The following is a 20,435-nucleotide window of genomic DNA, read 5'->3' on the forward strand; positions in this document are numbered from 1 at the left end:
TTGTGAAAATGCTTCTACTTTCTCTCACACACTCTCTCTTTGTCTCATTCTGAATGAAGGCACATTAAGGCAAAATTAAGTGTGTTCTGTTGGTTTTATCTAGGGCTGTGCAAAAGTTAATTGCAATTAATCGCATCCAAAATAAAAGTCTCTGTTTACATAGTATATTTGTGTGTGCTGTATATAATTATTTTGTATATATAAATACACACACATGCATGTATATGTTTAAGAAAATGTGTTATTCCTATATAAAATATTTATATTTGTATAATATAGATTATGTATTTATATATATATACAGAATTTAAGCGCAAATAATTCTTAAATATATACATGCATGCATAGGTATTTATATATACAAAATAATTATATACAGCACACTCAAATATATTATGTAAAACAGACTTTTATTTTGGATGCGATTAATCGCAATTAACTTTTGCACAGCCCTAGTTTTATCATATACATTGCATGTATGTTTGGGTGGAAGGTCAATAAGATCTCAATATGCACTCTCTCTTACTTCCTCCATCATTTGTACAGACACACAAACAAGGTCCAAAAGTAACACATTGCTTCTCCAGTCAAAGGTGAGTGGCTTTTCCCCCTAATATTGTTCATACTGTTACTCAATTGTATTCATTCACCAAAGACAATTTTTACTTGGATTTTGCACAAATGTTAATTTTGCACCCTGCACACACACACACACAATGCTAAATATAAAAGTATTGAACCTCTAGGACTGACTGTTTGTATGTGTTTTTGTGTGTTTAGGTATTTCAGGGCTTCAGTACCTTCAGCTGTGTGTTGAAGGCATCTATCTCCAATAGTTTGGAGCGTGTCTCCTTCTCCACAGCGTCCAGCTGTTCTCTCAGCTGCTGTTTGGTGGATTCCTTCATATCAATGGCCCTCTGAAGACTGGACAGAGAGTCTCCTACAAAGTAGAAATAAACAGACAGCTATTAAAGAACATTTCTGAGATATTAACATCCTCATGAACCCTTCTGCAAAAAAGAAAAGCTTTATTCTTCACTGTTACACTGATGTAAATAAAAGGAAGTTTTCTCCATCAATACAATCACACAAAAAAAAAAAATCTCAATGTGCAAAATAAATAGTAATATTGTTCAAATAATGCCTAATTCACCAATCTGATGACGTAGTTTATAAGATCATGAATGTTTTCAGTCTGTGACCTAAGATGCGTTTTTTGTGTTCAATTAATAGTTTGTAAACCTATTCTTGCAGTGCCAGATGTGACCAGCCAGCAACTACTTTTACAGATTACAGTGATTATAGTACATTGTTTCCTTAAAAGTTGCTAAAGCTTTATGTGGGCGTGCTGAGGGCGAGGACTTTGAACACACCTTGATCCTGAATTATAAGCAGTTGATCAACTTTAATCTCAGCAATTTTGCAGAGAATTTGAAAATTAACAGAGTACCTCGGTTGCCACCACAAAACAGGTTTAATTTTCACTGAATCTCTGAAATCCAACAGCCTCTAAATGCCATTTGAAATTTTCTTCTAGAATGATCATTTTTATCAAGCTTGTATATTTCAGTTTAGTGATTTCACTTAAATGGCAATGATAATTACCTATTAATTGTTATTTAAGTGAAATTACTGAACTTAAATATACAAGTTTTATAAGAATCATCATTAAAGAAGAAAATTTCAAATGGCATTTAGAGGCTTTTGCATCTGAACTCTTCATATATATATATATATATATCTATGTGTGTGTGTGTGTGTGTGTTTGTATACATATGTCAATTGGATTCGTGGTTGCGCCAAAAAGACTAGTCTAGAGTTTTGGGTCTTTAAAGCAGTGTTGAGGAAAGTGTTCTTACTGTGCAGACTGTTTTGCTGAACCTGCTTCAGCTGGTCATTCAGACACTGTTTATCAGGAATCAACCGACTCAACCATTGCTGAGACTCCTGATGGATACAAAAGAGAGAGAAAAATCACAAAATACTCTGATTACTTTGAAAGGCTTATGTACAATGCAACTTAAAGGGGTACATTTTTTTATATTGTTATCTGAGGTCAACTTATGACGTTCGCCTGGTTTTTACATTCAAAAACAAGCAATAGGCTATTTTCTACCCTAGTTTTGAGCCCAGCTCAAAAATGCTCGGTTTTTATGGACGTCTCGCACTGAAGACTTGGAAGTAAACGCCCACTGCTGTGAGTGGATAACAGTTTTGCATATTATAATGAGTTTCACTCTCGACCCGGTTTGTCATCACGAGGTAGGCCTACTGTATGTTATTTAGCTATGCATGTAATATTTTATCCTCTTTGTCTTCATAGTTCCCCACTTTGAAAACAAGTCGTTTGCTGAGCCTGGTGTCAATAAAAGCTTTTATTGGACTAACAAGGACGTTTTCAGTTCTGAAACGTACAGGATATTCTTATAATATGATGACCTCTTAGATGTCAAAAGCTCAAGGAAAATTAGATTTCTCAGTTCATCACCCCTTTAAAACTCATATGTTGTGTATACATATACATAAAAAAAAAGACATCTAGTCTAAAGCTCTTGTCAGCTTATGAGGGGTTTAAACTCCCTCTTCTCTTTCACACACTCACCAAAACTGGAGAGGAGAGACCTTTTCAAATAGAGTGAAAGCTAAAAGGACGCTGATGATGCTTTTGAACGAAGCCAAAGAAGGGAGAGATGAGGAAAGAGAGAAAAGGGAAGAAGTGCACACCTGCAGCTGCTGTTGCAGGCTGGTGATCTCTGCAATGCGGAGCTCTCGCGTCTTATTGGTGCTCTCGATCTCGTGTCTCTGAGCCGAGAGACGGAAACGAATGTCCTGCAGTTTACCATCCAACTGAGACTTCTTATCATTCTAGATAAGAGCCAAAAAAGAACACAAGTCAATCTATTAAACTCACATCGGGCCCCTCAAATAGATTACAATTCCGTTTGGTGCCACTAAATCACAAATGAAAACTTTAAAATTAGTCTACATGATTTTTTAACTGCTTTATCAATGTGATGACATCTGCTTGCATATTTAAATCTGTTTAAAACACTGAAGTTTAATGTACCAGAGCCTCCAGTTCAAACTCGAGTGTTTTCTTGCGTGCTTTGAGCAGGACAATGTTCTCCTGTTCTCGGTTTCTCTGGGTGAGCAGCTCCTGTCTGCGCGATCTCTCCCACTCTAACTGCCGCTGACGCTCCAGCTCCCGTTTAGCAGCCTTCGCAAACAAAACACACTCAGAGGGTTACAAATGCTGTCGATAGTGCTAAACATGCACTGAATTTTTGAACGCACCTCTCTTCTCTCGATCTCCTTGCGTCTCTCCTCCTCCCTCTGTCGCTCCTGCTCTCTCTGTCTCTCAAGTTGTTTGTCCAGCTCTTGCTGTCTGCGTCTCTCATGCTCCATTCGTTCTCTTTCTTTCCTTTCTTGCTCCTCTTTCTCCAGCGCCGCCAGTCGCTCCTGCTCTTTCCTCTGCAGCTCAAGCAACGCCTGCCGACGTTTCTCCAGCTCCAGGTTCCCACGCTCAAAGTTCTCTCGTTTCTTGTCCTCAAATGTAACTGCGGGGAGGAATTAAGATATTTACATTCAACATTTAAATGTTTCAAAAGACTTGTAGAAATCTTAGACCCCCATTTTACACCCAGCATTAACATGTAAATAGAATTAGGATTGGGATCACCGAAACCAGTTTCAGAGGTGGTCATCATAGCTTCTGACCACATTCACTGAAAATGAATACATGCCAATGTAGTTTTGTTAACCATACACAACTATGCAAGAAATATGTAAAAGGTTGCACTACACATAAAAGATTAACTCTCACTTTGACAGGTTGGGTTGTAAATTTGCCGTCATGCTCTACTTTTAGTATGTCTTCTGATCTGGTCAAATAAAAGAACAATATCTCATGATGAATTATTCAACTGGACTATACTTGGATTTTAATCTCCCTAGATCCTCAATCACATCTCTATCAGGGTGACTTTATTTAGAGAAAATAACTTCAAAACATCTTTCAGCCATTTTCTTGACTTCTATTGCCTATTAGCATCACTTTCAGTGGTAATGTATGTAAAGTAGATGCAACTAAACTAGAAACCTGATATTTTATCAGCCAAAATAAGGGAAAGCGCTCTAAATTATCCATCAAAATGTTTAAGGTCTTTTAATGGTGGAATATTTACAATTAACGAAACCTGTGGCGTTTTCCTTCCGTCTCGAAAAGTGGTATCAGATCTCTTGGATCTCCAAACTCAATGGACCAGATCATTGCATTGGAAGGTGTTAATGCAATTTAAAGCACTAAATCCAGTTAGAGACTATCCAGATACAAAATGCACCAATACCAATGTCAGCTGAGACAATGTGCAGTAAGACAAAACTCACTGACAAATAGTTTATCAGTTGAAAACTGGTCAGTATTTACTCTTATCCCCTGACCTGGAAGTTTTTTATCCGCCTCTTTCTCCTCCTCCTCAGGCTCATCCTGGGATCGTACGTCTGCCGAATGAATACTGGTCAAAGACACACCGCTACCAGAACGCACTCTCCTACAAAAACAGGAAGGAAATCAAGTGCATTTAGAACATTATTGTGCAACCTGACCTCTAAATGTAACGATTGACAGATAAAACTTCTTAACTATTAAATTTCAAATAAATTAGCAGCTGTTTTTCAACTAAAACTGAAGCTGATAAATGTACTACACCTTTGAATAAAATGAGTGAAAATGTGAAGTTGTAGATTTATGCTGCCAGTTGAGTCTCTCACCTGAATGTTGGAGGTATGAGGTCAGGGGTCAGTAAAGGGGGGAGGGGCAGACCAGACATGGCCATGTCAATCAAGTGCATGGCCAAAATAAACTCTTCTGCAGTCAACTTCCCATCCTGATCTATATCCGACAGATTCCTATACATAGAAACAAGCAGATGTTATATGGAGTCAAAACAGCAATTTAATCTTTCCTGTCCACATGTGACCAGATCACCGGAGACAGATGTTAACATCAAGTGTAAACAGGGCCCTAGGCGATACAAAGATCCCCAAGAACGGCATGTTAAAATAAATCGGATGTATTCATAACAATAACCAGACACCACTTCTTATGTTTACATTGATCCACATTTCAGAACTGAAATGTCTTGAGTTTTTAAATGCGCGACAGAGATACAATATGAAAAATGTGTTGGATCCGCACCAGATGGTAGCCAGCTGAGCCTGTGGTAGACTGGACTGCATTAGAATAGTTCTGGCTTGTGGACCTGGGGCAGAAGAGAAAGAAAGAGAGAGAGAGAGAGAGAGAGAGAGAGAGAGAGAGAGAGAGAGAGAGAGAGAGAAAGAAAGGAAACAGAAGTGAAAAAGAGAGTTGAGCATGTTGAGTCAGCAGCCTTTGTTTGCTTTGAGCTGTACTAAGTAATCACTGTGACACATCACTAAAGCTTTGAGCTCGTCAAATACATTGAATTAAAAACTAAATTATTATATTTTCTAAAGAAAATATGGACAAAGAAGATTATTTGAAAATAGAATTAAAATAAAAGCAAGTTTAAAAATGACAAAATTTAATTGCATTGTTAAATATACAGCTATGTAGTGTATAAATTAGATACATAAATAAGATGTGAGCAAGGTAGCTGACAACAAAGCAGTCTTGATGCCAAAGCTCCGTGTTTACAACTGTGACAATAAAAACTTATCAGGATCAACTAAACGCTGGATAATCAAAAGTATGTGAAGAATGATGTAGTTCACAGTATAGACTCTTTAAAATATGTCAGAGTTCTACACGCCAGTCTATTATCGTAGGGACATCAACGTTTACGCTTCTAAACGTGACGCTTAAGAAAACAAACTATGATTGGTTGCTTTACATGTCAGTCAGATGGCCTCTGGGCAGGCCTTGGCCAATGAAAGCTGCAATGGAGTCCATCAGTCTGAAGGTCTGGCTACAAGAGCCAAACAACAAATGTGTTCAATTGGCTAATGCTTGTCATGCGTCTGACCATACCTGTGAGATAGCCACTCATCATTTTGTCATGGCTGTTGAAGAGTTGGCGGTACTTAAGCCGAGAGGACTGAGGCACGGCCCAGTCAGTGGGCGGAGGAGCTGCTGGAGCACTAGAGAGACAATGTTTGTCTTGTTAACATCTATGAAATGTCTGCGAATACAGTGTGTGTATGTGTGTGTGTACCTGGGTGCCTCTACAGACTGGACCTTCTGTAGCTTGATACTGGAACGATTGAACGAAGAGGTTTTGTTGAGTGCAGCAGCTGAGAGAAAGAGAAACACCCATACATTTTCCAGCAAAAGTAAATAAACTGCATGAGCTGGTCTGGGTAGTGTGAGTGAGTGTGTATTTATATTACCTGGATGTGTGAATCCACTAATGGGCTGTATCATAGCGGGTGCTCCGTTGGCAAGGGATGGGAGGGGTGGTGTCACCGATGCTACCAGTGGAGGAGACACGCCTACTCCTGGAGGCAGAGGGGGCAGGGGCATTGGCGGCACTGCAGGCAGGCCTGACATGGCACCCATACTGGGCATCCCTGCAGATGGCAATCAAAGGCATCATTGATTACATTTTTTATAGAATTAAATAGTGGGATGACATGACAAATGACATATGCTAATAATGTTGATGTACTGCTTATTTAATTTACTTCTAACAAGGGATGCATGATATATCGGCCACCATATCGGTATCGGCCGATATATGTTCATTTTTAATGTTATCGTTATCGGCCTGATAAGAAAATGTAGTTGTTATATTAAAGCCGATAATTAATGTATTATTCCCTTCAGCTGAGACACTTGTTGAGCACTGTTTATGTTTTTTAATTTCTTAAAATATGATTGAAATCTCTTCAAAAAAGGAAAATACAGTTTGGTACAACATGTGCAGCCCAAATCTGTCATATCAGCTGTACAACACTATAAAGAGAACATCAGTATAATCGTGCGCTTGGGACATGGGTTTAATTGTGAGACTTTTGTTTTTGTAATCAGGCTCTCAAAATTATATAAAAATTTGGATTTAAATTTATCGGCCTATATATATTGGTTATCAGCTTTCAAAAATAAAGAATTATCGGTTATCCATATCGGCCAACATTTTCATATCGGTGCATCCCTACTTCTAACATTCAATGAGCGACTCTAATTCTTTGAGTGACTGAACCGGGATTCAAGACATCACCCAGAACAAGGTGTCTGCCATCAGCAGAAAGGTCTTGTCTAATGTAGACAGACCAGTGGTCAGTTGCATAAACTGCTTAGACTAGTCTTAAAAGTCAGTCATCTAAATATTTTCTTCAAGGCTGGTCCTAACTTTTTAAAGTCAGTTACATAAAAAGGTATATTTGTCTAATTTGACCCCTTTGTTAACTGCTAGTTGGTCAAACTAGTTCTTAAGACACAGTCTTAACATAGTGGCTAAGTTTATGCAACTGGCCCCAAGGCTGGGTAACTTTGGCCCTCGAGATCTCCTTTCCTCAAAGTTTAGCTGACCCTGATCAAACTCAACTATCTGTAGCTTTCTAGTAACCCTGAAAACCTTGCTTAGCTTGTTCAGGAGTGTTTGATTAGGGTCGAAGATAATCTCTTTAGAAAAGTGGACCTTGAGGGCCAGAGTTGATCTAGACTAAAAGTTTACATTTAGCATTCAGTCTTTTCTAATATAGACCTAGTTCACCCAATGATGTCTAATCTAAATCAGTGGTTCGCAAACAGAATTAATCTATATATAAATATGTATCATTTCTTTTCACCCTCTCATTAGCTATTGTTTTTCTTGGAGAACAAACAATAAATGACATACAACAACACTTTGGTGGACAATGTTTGTTCTGGCCCTTCAAGGTTGAGAACCACTGATTTAAATGGTCTTGATCTAGATTTGATATGTCCCAATGTTTTTAAGCCATCAGAATGAGAGTGTTTTTACCAAATGGAGGCTGCGGGGGTATGGAGATGGGCTGCTGCTTCATGGCGGGGGGCAATGAAGGAGGGAGAGGGTGACCCTGCAGCTTCAATTTAATCAGCTTCATTGCGATGGAAAATTCAAGCATGTCCATCTTCCCATCATTGTTCATGTCGGCCAGAGCCCTGCGAAACATTAAGGTGATGTTACATTTTATGATATTTAGCATAATTTTGCAATAGTGATAGTGTTGTGTGTGATCCTGGTGTTTTGTTTTTGTGTATGACCCTGTGCACCTATATATAAGGTTGTAAAAAGTACTAGTACTTTGCTACCAAGATAATGTGACGATACCAGCCTTTCTGATGTACCGGTAGAACTGAGTAACGGGTGTATTCGGTACCCACTGATACAAGGCTGTTATCAAAGGCCCTCGTGTGTATCCGTGTAAGCGCTCTGTGATGAGCATCAAAGGTTTCTATTTGATCATTGTAGCCAATCACATACACATCTGTTGAGCAAGTGAACGCAATGGCCAATCAGAGATGTTTAGGCAAGAATCCACTCAACACCTCTCAAAACCCCAGAGTTTTTGTTCACCGCACCCATGATTGACAGCTTCAGTGATCAAAACAGGAGCCATAAACCCATAAACAATTTCAATAAAAGTTTTGTTTTCCATGCTCCTCAGTACACTGCAGTTTCTGGAATTTTAAATGACCGATTGTATCCGAAACCGCAGTGATTGACAGTGTTATAACCACAGCAATAGAAAGGATTAAAAAAATCGTATACTTTTTGTCAAAATAGATGTGCATCAAGTCTAAGGGTATTAATGCAAACTAACAGACCTGCAAATAAATGTGTAATAGTTCCAACTATGGTACCAAAATTGGTACTGAGAACCATGGAATTTTATTGGCATTGGTACCGATTACTGAAATTTTGGTACCATCATGACAACCCTTGTCCATGCCTTATGGACAGATATTATTATGGTGGTTATCGATGTGTTTTCAAGATAACAAAACAAGATTTAGGTATATTAACCTTGTATTATTTAATGAGATATTTAATAAATATATAAGCATCCCGAAACATTGGAAGCATTGTGATGTGTATGTATTTTTCTGCGAATTTCTAGCAACAACAGCTACCAGTTTTATTTACTGTAAATGTACAGTGTATGCAAATTATTGAACAGTAGTACGTAGTGGATTGTGAATGTAGTGCTCTGGATTAGAAATGAATGTGTCATTTAGGAATTGTACCATATCTGGGCCAGGATGGGGGGAGGTAGACCTGACTGCAGAAAGAAATTTCTTGCCTGGTCACCTACAGAAAAAGAGAAAGGGAAAATAATGAAATGAATATACTTTATGTTCAAATAAATAAACAGTATTGTGTGCATCATTGTATAAACAAACACAATGGAACAGTTCATGTCAATTTGAATTATTCTAGGTCTGTTTTACTGATAACATAATTAAGAGTTACATAAGCCTGTTTAAACCATCTTGTCAACAAACATGTTCAGGGTTTATTGACCGCACTTGACTGACATTGCCCTACGGGGCGAGTGATCTGACGGCTACAGTTTGACTAAGAAAAGAAAGTGTGCTCATATGTTATCTAACCAATCAAGCCGAATTCCTGCTCTCATGACAGCCTATATACTGGTGAACATGCACACACAAAAAATGCTTTTTTTCTTGTTTTTTTATTTTTATTTTGCTTTTTATTGAACATGAACATTAGTCAAAAGCATCAGTGAACATCAGTGTTAACAATGACATTTTAGTTCCTTTTTTCCACCCCTTTATCCCTTTAATGCAACCCCCCTCCCAGGAAAAAACAAAAAAAAACAATAATAATTCCTACTATGTCCTTTACCTCTGGGTAAACTTACTAGTCCTGTAAAGTCTAAACATGGTTTATTTATTGTCTTCTCTGAGATCTAACTTGCCGTGTGTAATTGTTATTTACTTTCCCTTTTATCTGTGCTATTCTGTTTTTTATTTATTTATTTATTTATGTATTTATTTTATTTACTATTATTATTATTAAATTTATTTATCATTATTGCTTTTTTTCTTGTTTTTATACATAGACTATAATGAAAGATTTGACAAATGTCAACTAATAATACCACAGCAGCCTTGATAACCCATTTCTCCCCCTTTACAACCTACCAACCAACACACAAAGCGCTGAAAGATGCGAGTGTGAGTTTGTCCCTCTGCAGGAAGCAAAATGATGTAGCAGCTTGGATGACCTTTTCACCTTCCTCTAAACACTTTTCGCCTTGATAACGGGTGTCTTCCTCGGCGCGCACACACAGAACGCCTTTATACTCTCAGAGCCAAAAACAGACTCAATCTGCTCCGTCTGCCTGTGGGCCACTCACTATTTCAGCCGCCCTTCAGACAACACAAAGAGGCTCTTTGAGATCCACTGGTCAACAGGAAACTCACAAGTACCATCTCTTCAGTAGACATCCAAAGTCCAGCGGGGACAAGCTGGTTTTACTGTTCGAGTCTTGTGATTTTGATTGGCCCTTTGGATTGGCATACGTTGTACAAAAATACCATGGAGTGTGTTTTGTGTACAATGAACACTTCTTTCATTGCACGTATGAACAGTTTGCCTAGTGAAAATGAACATTTTCCTCTCCGGTGAGAAAGACAGCTTTCTATAACAGGAAAAACGTGAAAGCACCAACTAGAGACTCCAAAAACAAATGGTCTCAGCAAATTTGACAGAGAAATGAGCTTTTCTGCAACATGTCACACCCTGATCTGTTTCCTTCTCTGTATTTTTTGTCTCACTGATTCTGTTACGATATACATTATCAACTCACAACTAAAACTTTCAGAACATGTTTGCAAGGAATCAGAATTTGAACTTTAATAGACCAGCATTGCGCAAACGTTTACACAAGACTAATGTAAACATGGGACGGTTTTACTGCAGGTCAGCAGCAAAGTTTGTTTGTTTCATCTGAGGAGGTACTGAGACTGGCCATTAACAGTTCTCAGGCTGTTTTTTATAGTACTTAAAGGGCAGGACACTCCAAGCTGACGGTTTTCCATCGGCCAATGTCGGGCAGTGGGTGAGCGTCGGTTGGCCGGCAGTTTTTTGCGGTGTGTTCTGGATGTCGACAGGAACACACTGTGACAAAGCACTAGGGTTGCAACAAACGATTATTTTGATAATCGATTAATCTAACGATTATTAGAACGATTGATCGACTAATCGCCGATTATTTTGCCGGCTAATCATTAAGTTTGGAACGATTATTCAGCTTTTTCAATTAGTTAAAACATTGAGTTATACATATTCTTACTATAATATAAAAAGAAATTCAGTTCAGCTTTTTAAATAGTTGTTTTAATGAACTTTCCGCCAACTAAACAAAGTTCAGATTTTGGTCCAATTAAAATCACAAACAAATTCTCTCTAAGGATTGTTTAATAGGGCCACTGCTTTTCTTAGAACTGAAAAAGAAAAAGGGACATTTACTTCAGGACACAAAAATGGTAAAAAATTAATCTGCAAACCATTACTATAAATATAAAGTTATTACAGTCTTTTTTTTTTTACATGACAATTGAGCTGACAGAGATGTTCTCATTCACCTTTTAATTTACAGAATTAAAAAGAAAAAGTAACTCCAATGATATTCTTCCTAACATCTCCTTTTGTAAGTCTTCTTGATTATGGAACAAAATACAGGCGAGTGATAAAACGATTATACCTAATAGTGTTACAATAATAAAAACAGCCCTGACTCCTAAGCTCGATCAAGCTTTATTCTATGCAAAATAAATCATCACATTACTGTAATTATATTATTATTGATAATATTATTACTATTATTAGTAGTATTGAATTATCTAATGAAGAGATTTACCGCTAGTTAGTTCGCTCCAGCTGGAGAACACTCAATTCTCACTGACTCATCCTTTGCCGGGATGTTTCCTCTTTAAGTGCTCCAACATGCATGTTGTGCTCCCGTGAAAAGCAAGTTCCGCCTTTTGACAGAATTGTTGGTTTTAAGTTTTGTGAAACTTTCCCAAACCTTGCTAGTTCGTATTTCGTATGCACTCCGTCATAATTCGCGCTGTTTTTTCTTTTACCGCAATAGCATTTAGGGCTGCATTACAGTCTAGCGCCACAGTGCCGTAGCAGTCCCTTACATTAGGTCATGTGAGATCAAACGACTATTCTAAAACAACGATATTTGTCGACAATTTTTTATTTTTTATTTCAGCCCTACAAAGCAAGCATCACTAAAGACAAGAGAGCACACAATGAAGGCGCTTATAAACTTACCGTAATCATCTTTTTTAGAACATTCCAATATGCAAATATTTTCATTGGCGTTTGTAGCCTAATTTCTATAAGTTGAGGCAAACTTAGCAGCTTAACTCATTAAAATGATAAGCAAGAGCTGCTGTTTACTAATTCACGTTACCTTTTTTGAATGAGAAATACAGACTACTGCCATCTTCTGTTGTGGACCGTTATTCTCTCTCACGCAGGGACAGAACATACATGCTAGCTGGCCGTCAGCTGTGGTTTTTACGATGTGCTCAAGCGCAAGTTTTTTGCCCAGACACGGCCAACGTGAGCAGACACTACCATTGGCACCCAATTTGTTGACGTAGACCATGCAAGTAGATATATCCACCCGTTATGGGCAGAAAACAGGAAGTGGCATGGTTTTAAAAAACTCATGAAGAATATCCATGGAATTTTTATTAGCCATGGGGGATGTGTTTAAATAAGGATGATGGGAAAGAGGTGGTTGCTTTTGTTTTTCTGTTTTCACTTTATCTGCTCTCTCTCTGTGTAACCTACATAAAAATAATAGGCATACAATTCGGACTACCACAGGTTTATGACTGACTGCACTGCTGGTGATCGTTTGCGATTGCACAGAACTCAAAGGATTTGTTTACATATTTCAGAGAACATCAAACTCAAAACAAAGGGTTCTAGCAAACATCAGTGCTAATGAGAGTTGTTTCCTTTTCTCATAGAAAGAAAGCTGGTGATTACCTGTGATGAAGCCAGAAGGTGTGGGGGTCAAACTGTGGAACTGTTGGTCATGTTTGGCTCTCTCGTCCAAAGATATTACCCATGTCTCCGACCCCCCTACAGAGACAGACAAACATCAGTATGATGCTTCAACATGTTCAAACTGTTCAAACGTTTTCACTAAGCAACAGGGCACAGCTAATCACAAACCAACTCTTACTAACATTCAATTGTGTAAAAAAAAACAACACTGAGCAAAAATGCAATAGTGTCATCTAAATATGTGAGATGAAAAACTAGGATTCAAAGACTTTTGTAAATATAAAGTTTTAAGATTTTTGAAAACATAAAAAATAACAACAGACGTTCACTCAACTGAACATAGTGATACTATCAGATGTATACTCCATTACAATAGATTACTACTGTTGCAGCTCTACATAATATTGTAATAAAAAATGATATTCAAAAATGTAAATCATTTGGATGACTTAAATGATCCCTCTATATAAAATCATAAATGAAAACAGAAAATTAAACATGCACACATAAAAGCCGGCTAACCAAAGTGACAACAGTTCTGTGAGGGCGTTTCTCTTCCATTCACTGACTCACTTGCATTCATTCTCTCTTTGTTTTTCAAACACACTCTGCACTTAATACATATCCACCACCCTTCATCACACAAACACGCATGTGTCAGTCAGTCAAGGCATCAACTCACCTCCGAAGGGCGTGGGAAACTGAGCCATGGTTCAGTCCGTCAGCTGCCGTCCAGCCTCAAACTCCTGCAAAACAACACAAAAAACCTTCAACCTCAACCTCTAAGAAACAACAAAGAAACTTGTTCGTCGTCCTAAACACACAAAATGCTTCTTGTCAAAAAAAAGAAAAAAAAAGAAAAAGAAAACAAAAAGAGGAAAACACATTTGAGTGAATCGCTTCTGACCTGTAGAAAACTTGCTGAGGAGAGGAAGGACCATTCCAGCTTTATCACTTAGGGTACATATACAACAATAATGTACTAAAAATTGAAAAGTGTTTCCTTTGCGTTTTTTGTGTCAAAATAATCCTTGGTCTCACGAATCCACACAAAAAAAAAAAACTGTAATCTGCTGCCAGGCCTGTATTGCGATGCCACTTTTTAAAGAAACACTACACACCTATAGACTGAACAAGTAATATGCATGACGTCACCGTTTTCACAAATTCATGTTTTTGAAATTTACACAAGAGTTGATAGCGGTTTTCGTTTTCATAAACTTGCACTTTGACCAATTACAAGGACATTCGCGGGCTTCACTGCTCAGGTTTTGCCGCTTTACTTGATGATATAACGTTACGCTTGCAGTGCGCGAGATATAACGTTACACTTGAAGTGCGCGGTCTCGGCCGCCGTAATTTTCCTTACAAATGCTCCACAAAGGCATTATTTATGTATTTTGGAATGCAGTTGGCTTATATATCAAAAATATAAAAATCAAAATGAAATTAAACACATATTTTAAGTGTTATTAAGATGAATTAATCAGAAAAAATGTAGTTCGGATCATGAGATGCCTAAAGATTCCCATCCCTACTGCTCAATGGTTTATTGCGTGTCTTTGTCGACTAATACAGAAGGTAAAGAACTTAAAAAATAAATCGCATATTAAATCACAATTGCAATATTGGTAAAAAAAACAAAAAACAAAATAAAAATCGCAATTAGATTATTTTACATAATCGTTCAGCCCTAATTTGAATGTGTCAGCATGATGATGAGAACTACATAAAATGACAGAAACCATGTTCTGGGATTAATTAATTGTATTATATTGTTTGGCTCACGTCCTATTCAATTACATGGAGAGGGCGGGTTTATGACCTATCCTCCTGGCCAGGCCAGCCACCAGGAAGCGATCGAACCGTTGCGATTTCCAGTTTCATCACAAATTTAAAGGGAAATTAATTGTGATGCGCTTCTTTGAGGGGATGTTAGTTAACATTAGTACAGTAAACTTCATCAGTTCATCAACTTCATCAGTAACCTCAGCTACAAAGTTCAGTGTATAATTTATAATTTTATCCTCATTACTAGCTCCACTATAACCCACCAACTGGTTTATACAATATATATATATATGCACATCCCTAACCTGCTTTTGTAAATCTGAAAAATAACCTCAGTAACACACTTGGACACAAAATGATGAGAAAGTAAGAGAGCTATCTGAAGGCTTCAGACTGGGAATCTCCCAGCTGTGTAAACACACACACAGGGCACCTTGGCCAAACTATTTTAATCAGTGCCAGACTCTCTCCCCCCCATTCTTCATCCACTCTTTTCTCCCTTTCCGATCCTGCATAATGGAATTCATTTCTCTGCTCCACAGGGTCTAATCACAGCCCAAACTGAAAGGGTTTTAAACATAAAATAAACAAACATGCTAATCCAGTCAAAAACTGTTGTAGCAATACTGTACATAGGGCCCTATGAGAGCCATTTTATATTTTTATCTTTTCTTTTATCATATTTTTTTTTAACAAATGTAGTAATCAAAAAGCACGTCCAATTAATTGAAATCATGAAACATACAATTTAACATCAATTTTATTTTTTCCTTCAAATTCTGTTTTACTTTTTGGCCAACCAACTTCTGTGTTTTCTGTATTCTATTTTAACGGTTTAATAAAATTTTAATAATCAAAAAGTCTAATTGAATTCACAAAAAAATGTATTTATAAATTTAGTCATTTTTTTTCCAGAAATTCTGTGTTGTGTATTTACATTTTTCTGGCAATCAAATTAAGGCATAAAACATTCATTTAATTTAACTTTTAATCGAATTAAATTAAACTTTTTTGTCAATGTGCTCCACAACAGAGCTTTACTGTTAAAAAGAAAAATCGTGATTATTCCTTTTATTATTATTAGTGTTAGTATTATTATTATTACATTGAGATGTAGCTAAATTCTACAGTACAACAGTAATAAATCAAACTTTTATTTTGACCAGTGGCACAAACCTTTGAGTTGCGGTGTTTCGTTTATGGGACAATAGTTTTTTCTCAAATAAAGCGGTAAAATTATGAAGTTGAAGTTAATCCATTCATGTCCTCATGTGTGCTTCAATGAATGTGTGGTAAATTAAACCAAGTCAGAAACAATTCAACAGAACAAAAGAAAAAAAAAATGCTAAAGAGGTGATATGATATAGGAAGTAATATTTTAAGTATTAGAAAAGATAGAACGTACTGGAAATAAAATGTGCTAAAAAACTGATATGCACTAGCATGGTTACTCAACTGCTGAAAGCATTCAATGAAGGGCATGCAGAAACTGAAGTTGTGTGGAAATCATGATGTTTCATCACAAACTAACCACCAGATCACATCGCCCTGCCCTTCAAAATTTGAAAAATGCTGATGTGGGTGTTCGAATGTTCTTAATTTTCACTTCATATAAAGCATCTGACATTTGAATGTGAAGCAGTTTCATGCAGACCAAAACTTTACTAAATATCGGATCTATCTGAAGTATTCATGTGCATGCGTTAGGGCAGGGTTTTATCATAAGATATATAGTTTCCCAAATCTTTCTTATTTTACTACTATTTCAGTAAATCCATTATGTCTGAATGCCGTTGGCTTGAAGGAGTGATTGTACTGCAGTGGGGTATTTCTCAAGATGGAGGACTAAGCTCTTCACAGAGCCTTGACTCAATACTGAAAACATCCAGTTCCCCTGATTAAACAGGACACTGGTGACTCACACGCTCTCTCTCACTGGCAGAGTGCAGTGTCAAACACTGCAGTGCGAGTGACACTGTCACACAGTAGAACCGGCCCTTGTCACGGCCCTGCTAATGACCATAAGTGTGTGTGTGTGTGTGTGTGTCTTTGAGCATCTGACCTACTTTTTCCTGTCACCCTTTTTCTTTTTCCCCGGGACAATGCTCTCAAACACAGCCAATCTGAAAGAAAACCCAGGAAGGGGAAACGTTTCTTGCAGAACACAGTAGAAACACAAACAAACCAATGCTTTCAGAAGATCTGCATGTCTCAGACGAGTTTAGTTTTACTCTTATTCATGACCAAACTGCCTCACTGATCCAAATCCGGCACAGTGAATCAAGACATGCTCAATAGAGGGTGGGGCAAAGAGGGGTGATGTCATACAGCAGGAATGCAGTCACTAGGTGAGATGAATCTGGGTGAGGAGGAAGTTTAATAGATATAGAGCGCTGAAGTGATGGTGATATATTTTAGCAGACAAACCCAAAACCCGAATCTCTCTGGTTCCTTCGACAGAAACCCAATAGGATTTTTCCATTGTCTTTTGGATTATTGCACAAAATGAACTCGCCGACTAACATAAGTTTATGATCATCACGAGAATCTTATGAATTCTAACACAGCTTTTATAAATAATGTAATAAACACACACACTAGGGCTGCAACAAACGATTATTTTGCTAATCGATTAATCTAACAATTATTAGAGCGATTAATCGACTAAAACTTGATTATTTCACCAACTAATCAGTAGGCTTGGAACGATTATTCAGATTTTTCAATTAGTTAAAACACTGAGTTATACATATTCTTACTATAATATGAAAATAGTTAAATAGTATGAACTTTGAGACAACTAAACAAGTCATTCTCTTTAAGTTTTCAAACGACGACAACAATGTCGACTAATCGTTTCAGCCCCAACATAAACACATGCCTCATTTATCCACATTTAGCAACCACATTTTGAAGACAAGTAAAAGCTTAAAAATTCACAAGAGGCTATCCATTCATCAATCAATAACAGATTCAGAAGCAGGATTAGTCTGATGGACCAAATCAAGTTTTCCTTGTTCAAGAAGCCATTTAGTCTCCCTCACTCTCTGAAGTTACAACTTCATCCTGAATAGAGACAATGAAAAAACACAAGCAATTCACACAGATAGACACACACAGATCCAGCGGTGGATTCATTAGTCAGGTGACGCTAGACACCAGGGCCAAAGAGAGTACAAGTATTAATAGTGTCAACATCACACTGGCACTCCTGTCTGCATGCATTCCTTCTAAGAAGGCTTGGGGTCCTACGAGAACAAGTCAGCCAAACGCACCCACACGTTTGCATTCCACACAAAAGCACAACAGTCTTTCCTGGACCCTGTTTGACTTTGACTGAAAAACATTAGTAGAGAGAGAGAAACAGTGTATTTAAACTTCTACCCACAGGTCACTTTCACTGCACATTTGAGCCTGAACAGTCGCTGAATTCATCCAATTTCAATCTTGTCAACATCAATACATGATCCGGGACTAGAAAGCACGGGAACTCGAGAGGAGAAAATCACCGGTTTGCTTTAAGGGCATGAGAAAGAGATGTGGGAGTCACTACAGTCTTAGAGAGTTCAAATTATTTTCAGACTCAGAGACCCCGTTTACACCTGGTATTAAAATGCGATCTGTATCCAGATAAGTTATCCGGATAATAAGTACTGATTCCGTTTACACCTGGCCACATAAATGTGTTTTTGCAAAACGGATATAAATCCGATCTTCACCTCCTGCGTTATATGCAGATTTATTGGATTGCACGCCACCAAAAGTAACAGATCTGAGCGGCATTTTATTGATCATCAGCTAATTTCCAAATCAGAGACATCAATAAGAGAGAGTGGCAACAGGCCTGGTAAGATAATTTCGTTTCTTTACTTGAAGATGTTTTAACTGCGTCTGTGACTTACTTTCACTTTTATTTGCGATGTTTGCACGTTGAATAGACGCTCAGCTGCTCATCTGCGGTGATGCGTGTCGCGTTTCGCATCTGACTAGGCTATAACATGACATAGCCTATATAACACGCTCTCACTCGTTTATTTTTTCAGCATTTTTGGGAGGAGTAAAATATACATATGTGGTTTCAACAACCAGATTGCGTTTACACCTAGTAAAGATCCGGACACAATGCGAGCCAGACTACCTCCAGATGTGGTCAGGCAGATCCGATCACGATCCGATCACAACGCGTTTACACCTTGCATTAACATGCGTTTTTTATTATCCGGATAACTTTTTTATTTTTTTATACTCCGGATAACGCATTTTAATACCAGGTGTAAACGGGGTCAGAGATGCTTATGGTCCCACTGACACCCCCAACAGTTATACTCACTCCTCAATAAATCACAGACAATCTGCACTCCACCCATATTTAATGCAGTCCAGACACTGAGGAATCCAGCTTAAAATGGAAGTGGAACTTCAAGCTTTTATCATCACTGATAGCAAACCACCCAAACCGATCTTTCATAACACACTAGCAAAAGACTCAATACCTGTTCTCTTTACTGTTCTCAAGTTTAGAAACAAAAACCACAGTCCAAAATCTAGTCTGGTCTCGTTTATTCACTTCCATCTCGAAGCATTTAAAGAAAGGCCATAACCACGGAAGCAGAAGTGCTTTCTCTGCAGCTGAGCTAGGCAGAACAGCTCAGCTGTAACAGTGAGAACAGATAAACTTCTTCAATGGATTTTATGCAGCTTCGCCCGAGCAGAATCTGAGCCTGGATCAGGCGGTAAAGAAAGAATCGCCCGAGACACTAAATTCAACAGCTTCCGGAAGAGGGCCTGTATTGTTGTGCTTCTGTCCAATGTTAAGACAAGGTTACAGACAGTCACTGCTCTGTCCAAGACGCCACACACACACCCACACACACTGAATAGCCAGACTAAAGATTCATGGCAGTCTATACCTATATAGGTTTACTGTACTACAATAACAAAATATGCAATAAAATTAGGATTAAAAATAGGTATATTATTGACAGTAACAATTTATATGCAGCAAACCCACACAAAGAGCGAGCAACTGAAGTGCTATATCAGAAAAAATATAAACTATATTATATTGTTGTTTACATTAAAGTTAGATATTTAAGTATATCCAACTTTATCAGCAAACAAAGCATAGTATTCATTATCATATAGGGCGATTTATCAGAAATGTCTTAATTTTACGTGGCATTGATTCAACAAGGTGCTGAAAGCATTCTTTAGAAATGTTGGGCCATATTGATCGGATCGCATCTTGCAGTTGATGGAGATTTGTGGGATGCACATCCAGGGCACGAAGCTCCCGTTCCACCACATCCCAAAGATGCTCTATTGGGTTAAGATCTGGTGACTGTGGGGCCATTTTAGTACAGGGAAGTCATTGTCGTGTTCAAGAAACCAATTTGAAATGATTCGAACTTTGTGACATGGTGCATTATCCTGCTGGAAGTAGCCATGTAGAGGATGGGTACATGGTAGGGGTGTAACGGTACATGTATTCGTATTGAACCGTTTCGGTTCGAGGCTTCCGGTTCGGTACGCATACAAACCGAACGATTGCTTGGACCATTTTTCTTGCCGGCAAAATTCGTGCTGACGCGGCCAACACAACGTTGCGCAACATCCAAATGGCAAGGGTAATGAAAGCAG

At 37.9% G+C, this 20,435-nt stretch overlaps 1 protein-coding gene across 2 annotated transcripts in view; it reads right to left on the reverse strand.

Moving 5' to 3' along the window:
- Window positions 1–20,435, reverse strand: part of itsn1 (intersectin 1 (SH3 domain protein)) — a 49,406-nt gene that overhangs the window by 24,551 nt on the left and 4,420 nt on the right. For both annotated transcript variants that reach the window (XM_039688118.2, XM_039688101.2), the window contains exons 2-16: window positions 13,687–13,750; window positions 12,984–13,079; window positions 9,191–9,254; window positions 7,944–8,104; window positions 6,367–6,546; window positions 6,192–6,270; window positions 6,008–6,117; window positions 5,198–5,261; window positions 4,771–4,908; window positions 4,441–4,550; window positions 3,295–3,557; window positions 3,068–3,217; window positions 2,725–2,865; window positions 1,860–1,947; window positions 801–940 (exon numbers count right to left, since the gene is read on the reverse strand). In XM_039688118.2, coding sequence (XP_039544052.2) covers window positions 801–940; window positions 1,860–1,947; window positions 2,725–2,865; window positions 3,068–3,217; window positions 3,295–3,557; window positions 4,441–4,550; window positions 4,771–4,908; window positions 5,198–5,261; window positions 6,008–6,117; window positions 6,192–6,270; window positions 6,367–6,546; window positions 7,944–8,104; window positions 9,191–9,254; window positions 12,984–13,079; window positions 13,687–13,714 — 1,812 coding nt within the window. In that variant the 5' untranslated portion in view covers window positions 13,715–13,750. The remainder of the gene's footprint in view (window positions 1–800; window positions 941–1,859; window positions 1,948–2,724; window positions 2,866–3,067; window positions 3,218–3,294; window positions 3,558–4,440; window positions 4,551–4,770; window positions 4,909–5,197; window positions 5,262–6,007; window positions 6,118–6,191; window positions 6,271–6,366; window positions 6,547–7,943; window positions 8,105–9,190; window positions 9,255–12,983; window positions 13,080–13,686; window positions 13,751–20,435) is intronic.

This window comes from Pimephales promelas, chromosome 6 (assembly GCF_988280905.1).
Source record: "Pimephales promelas chromosome 6, fPimPro1.hap1.1, whole genome shotgun sequence".
Taxonomy (NCBI): Eukaryota; Metazoa; Chordata; class Actinopteri; order Cypriniformes; family Leuciscidae; genus Pimephales; species Pimephales promelas.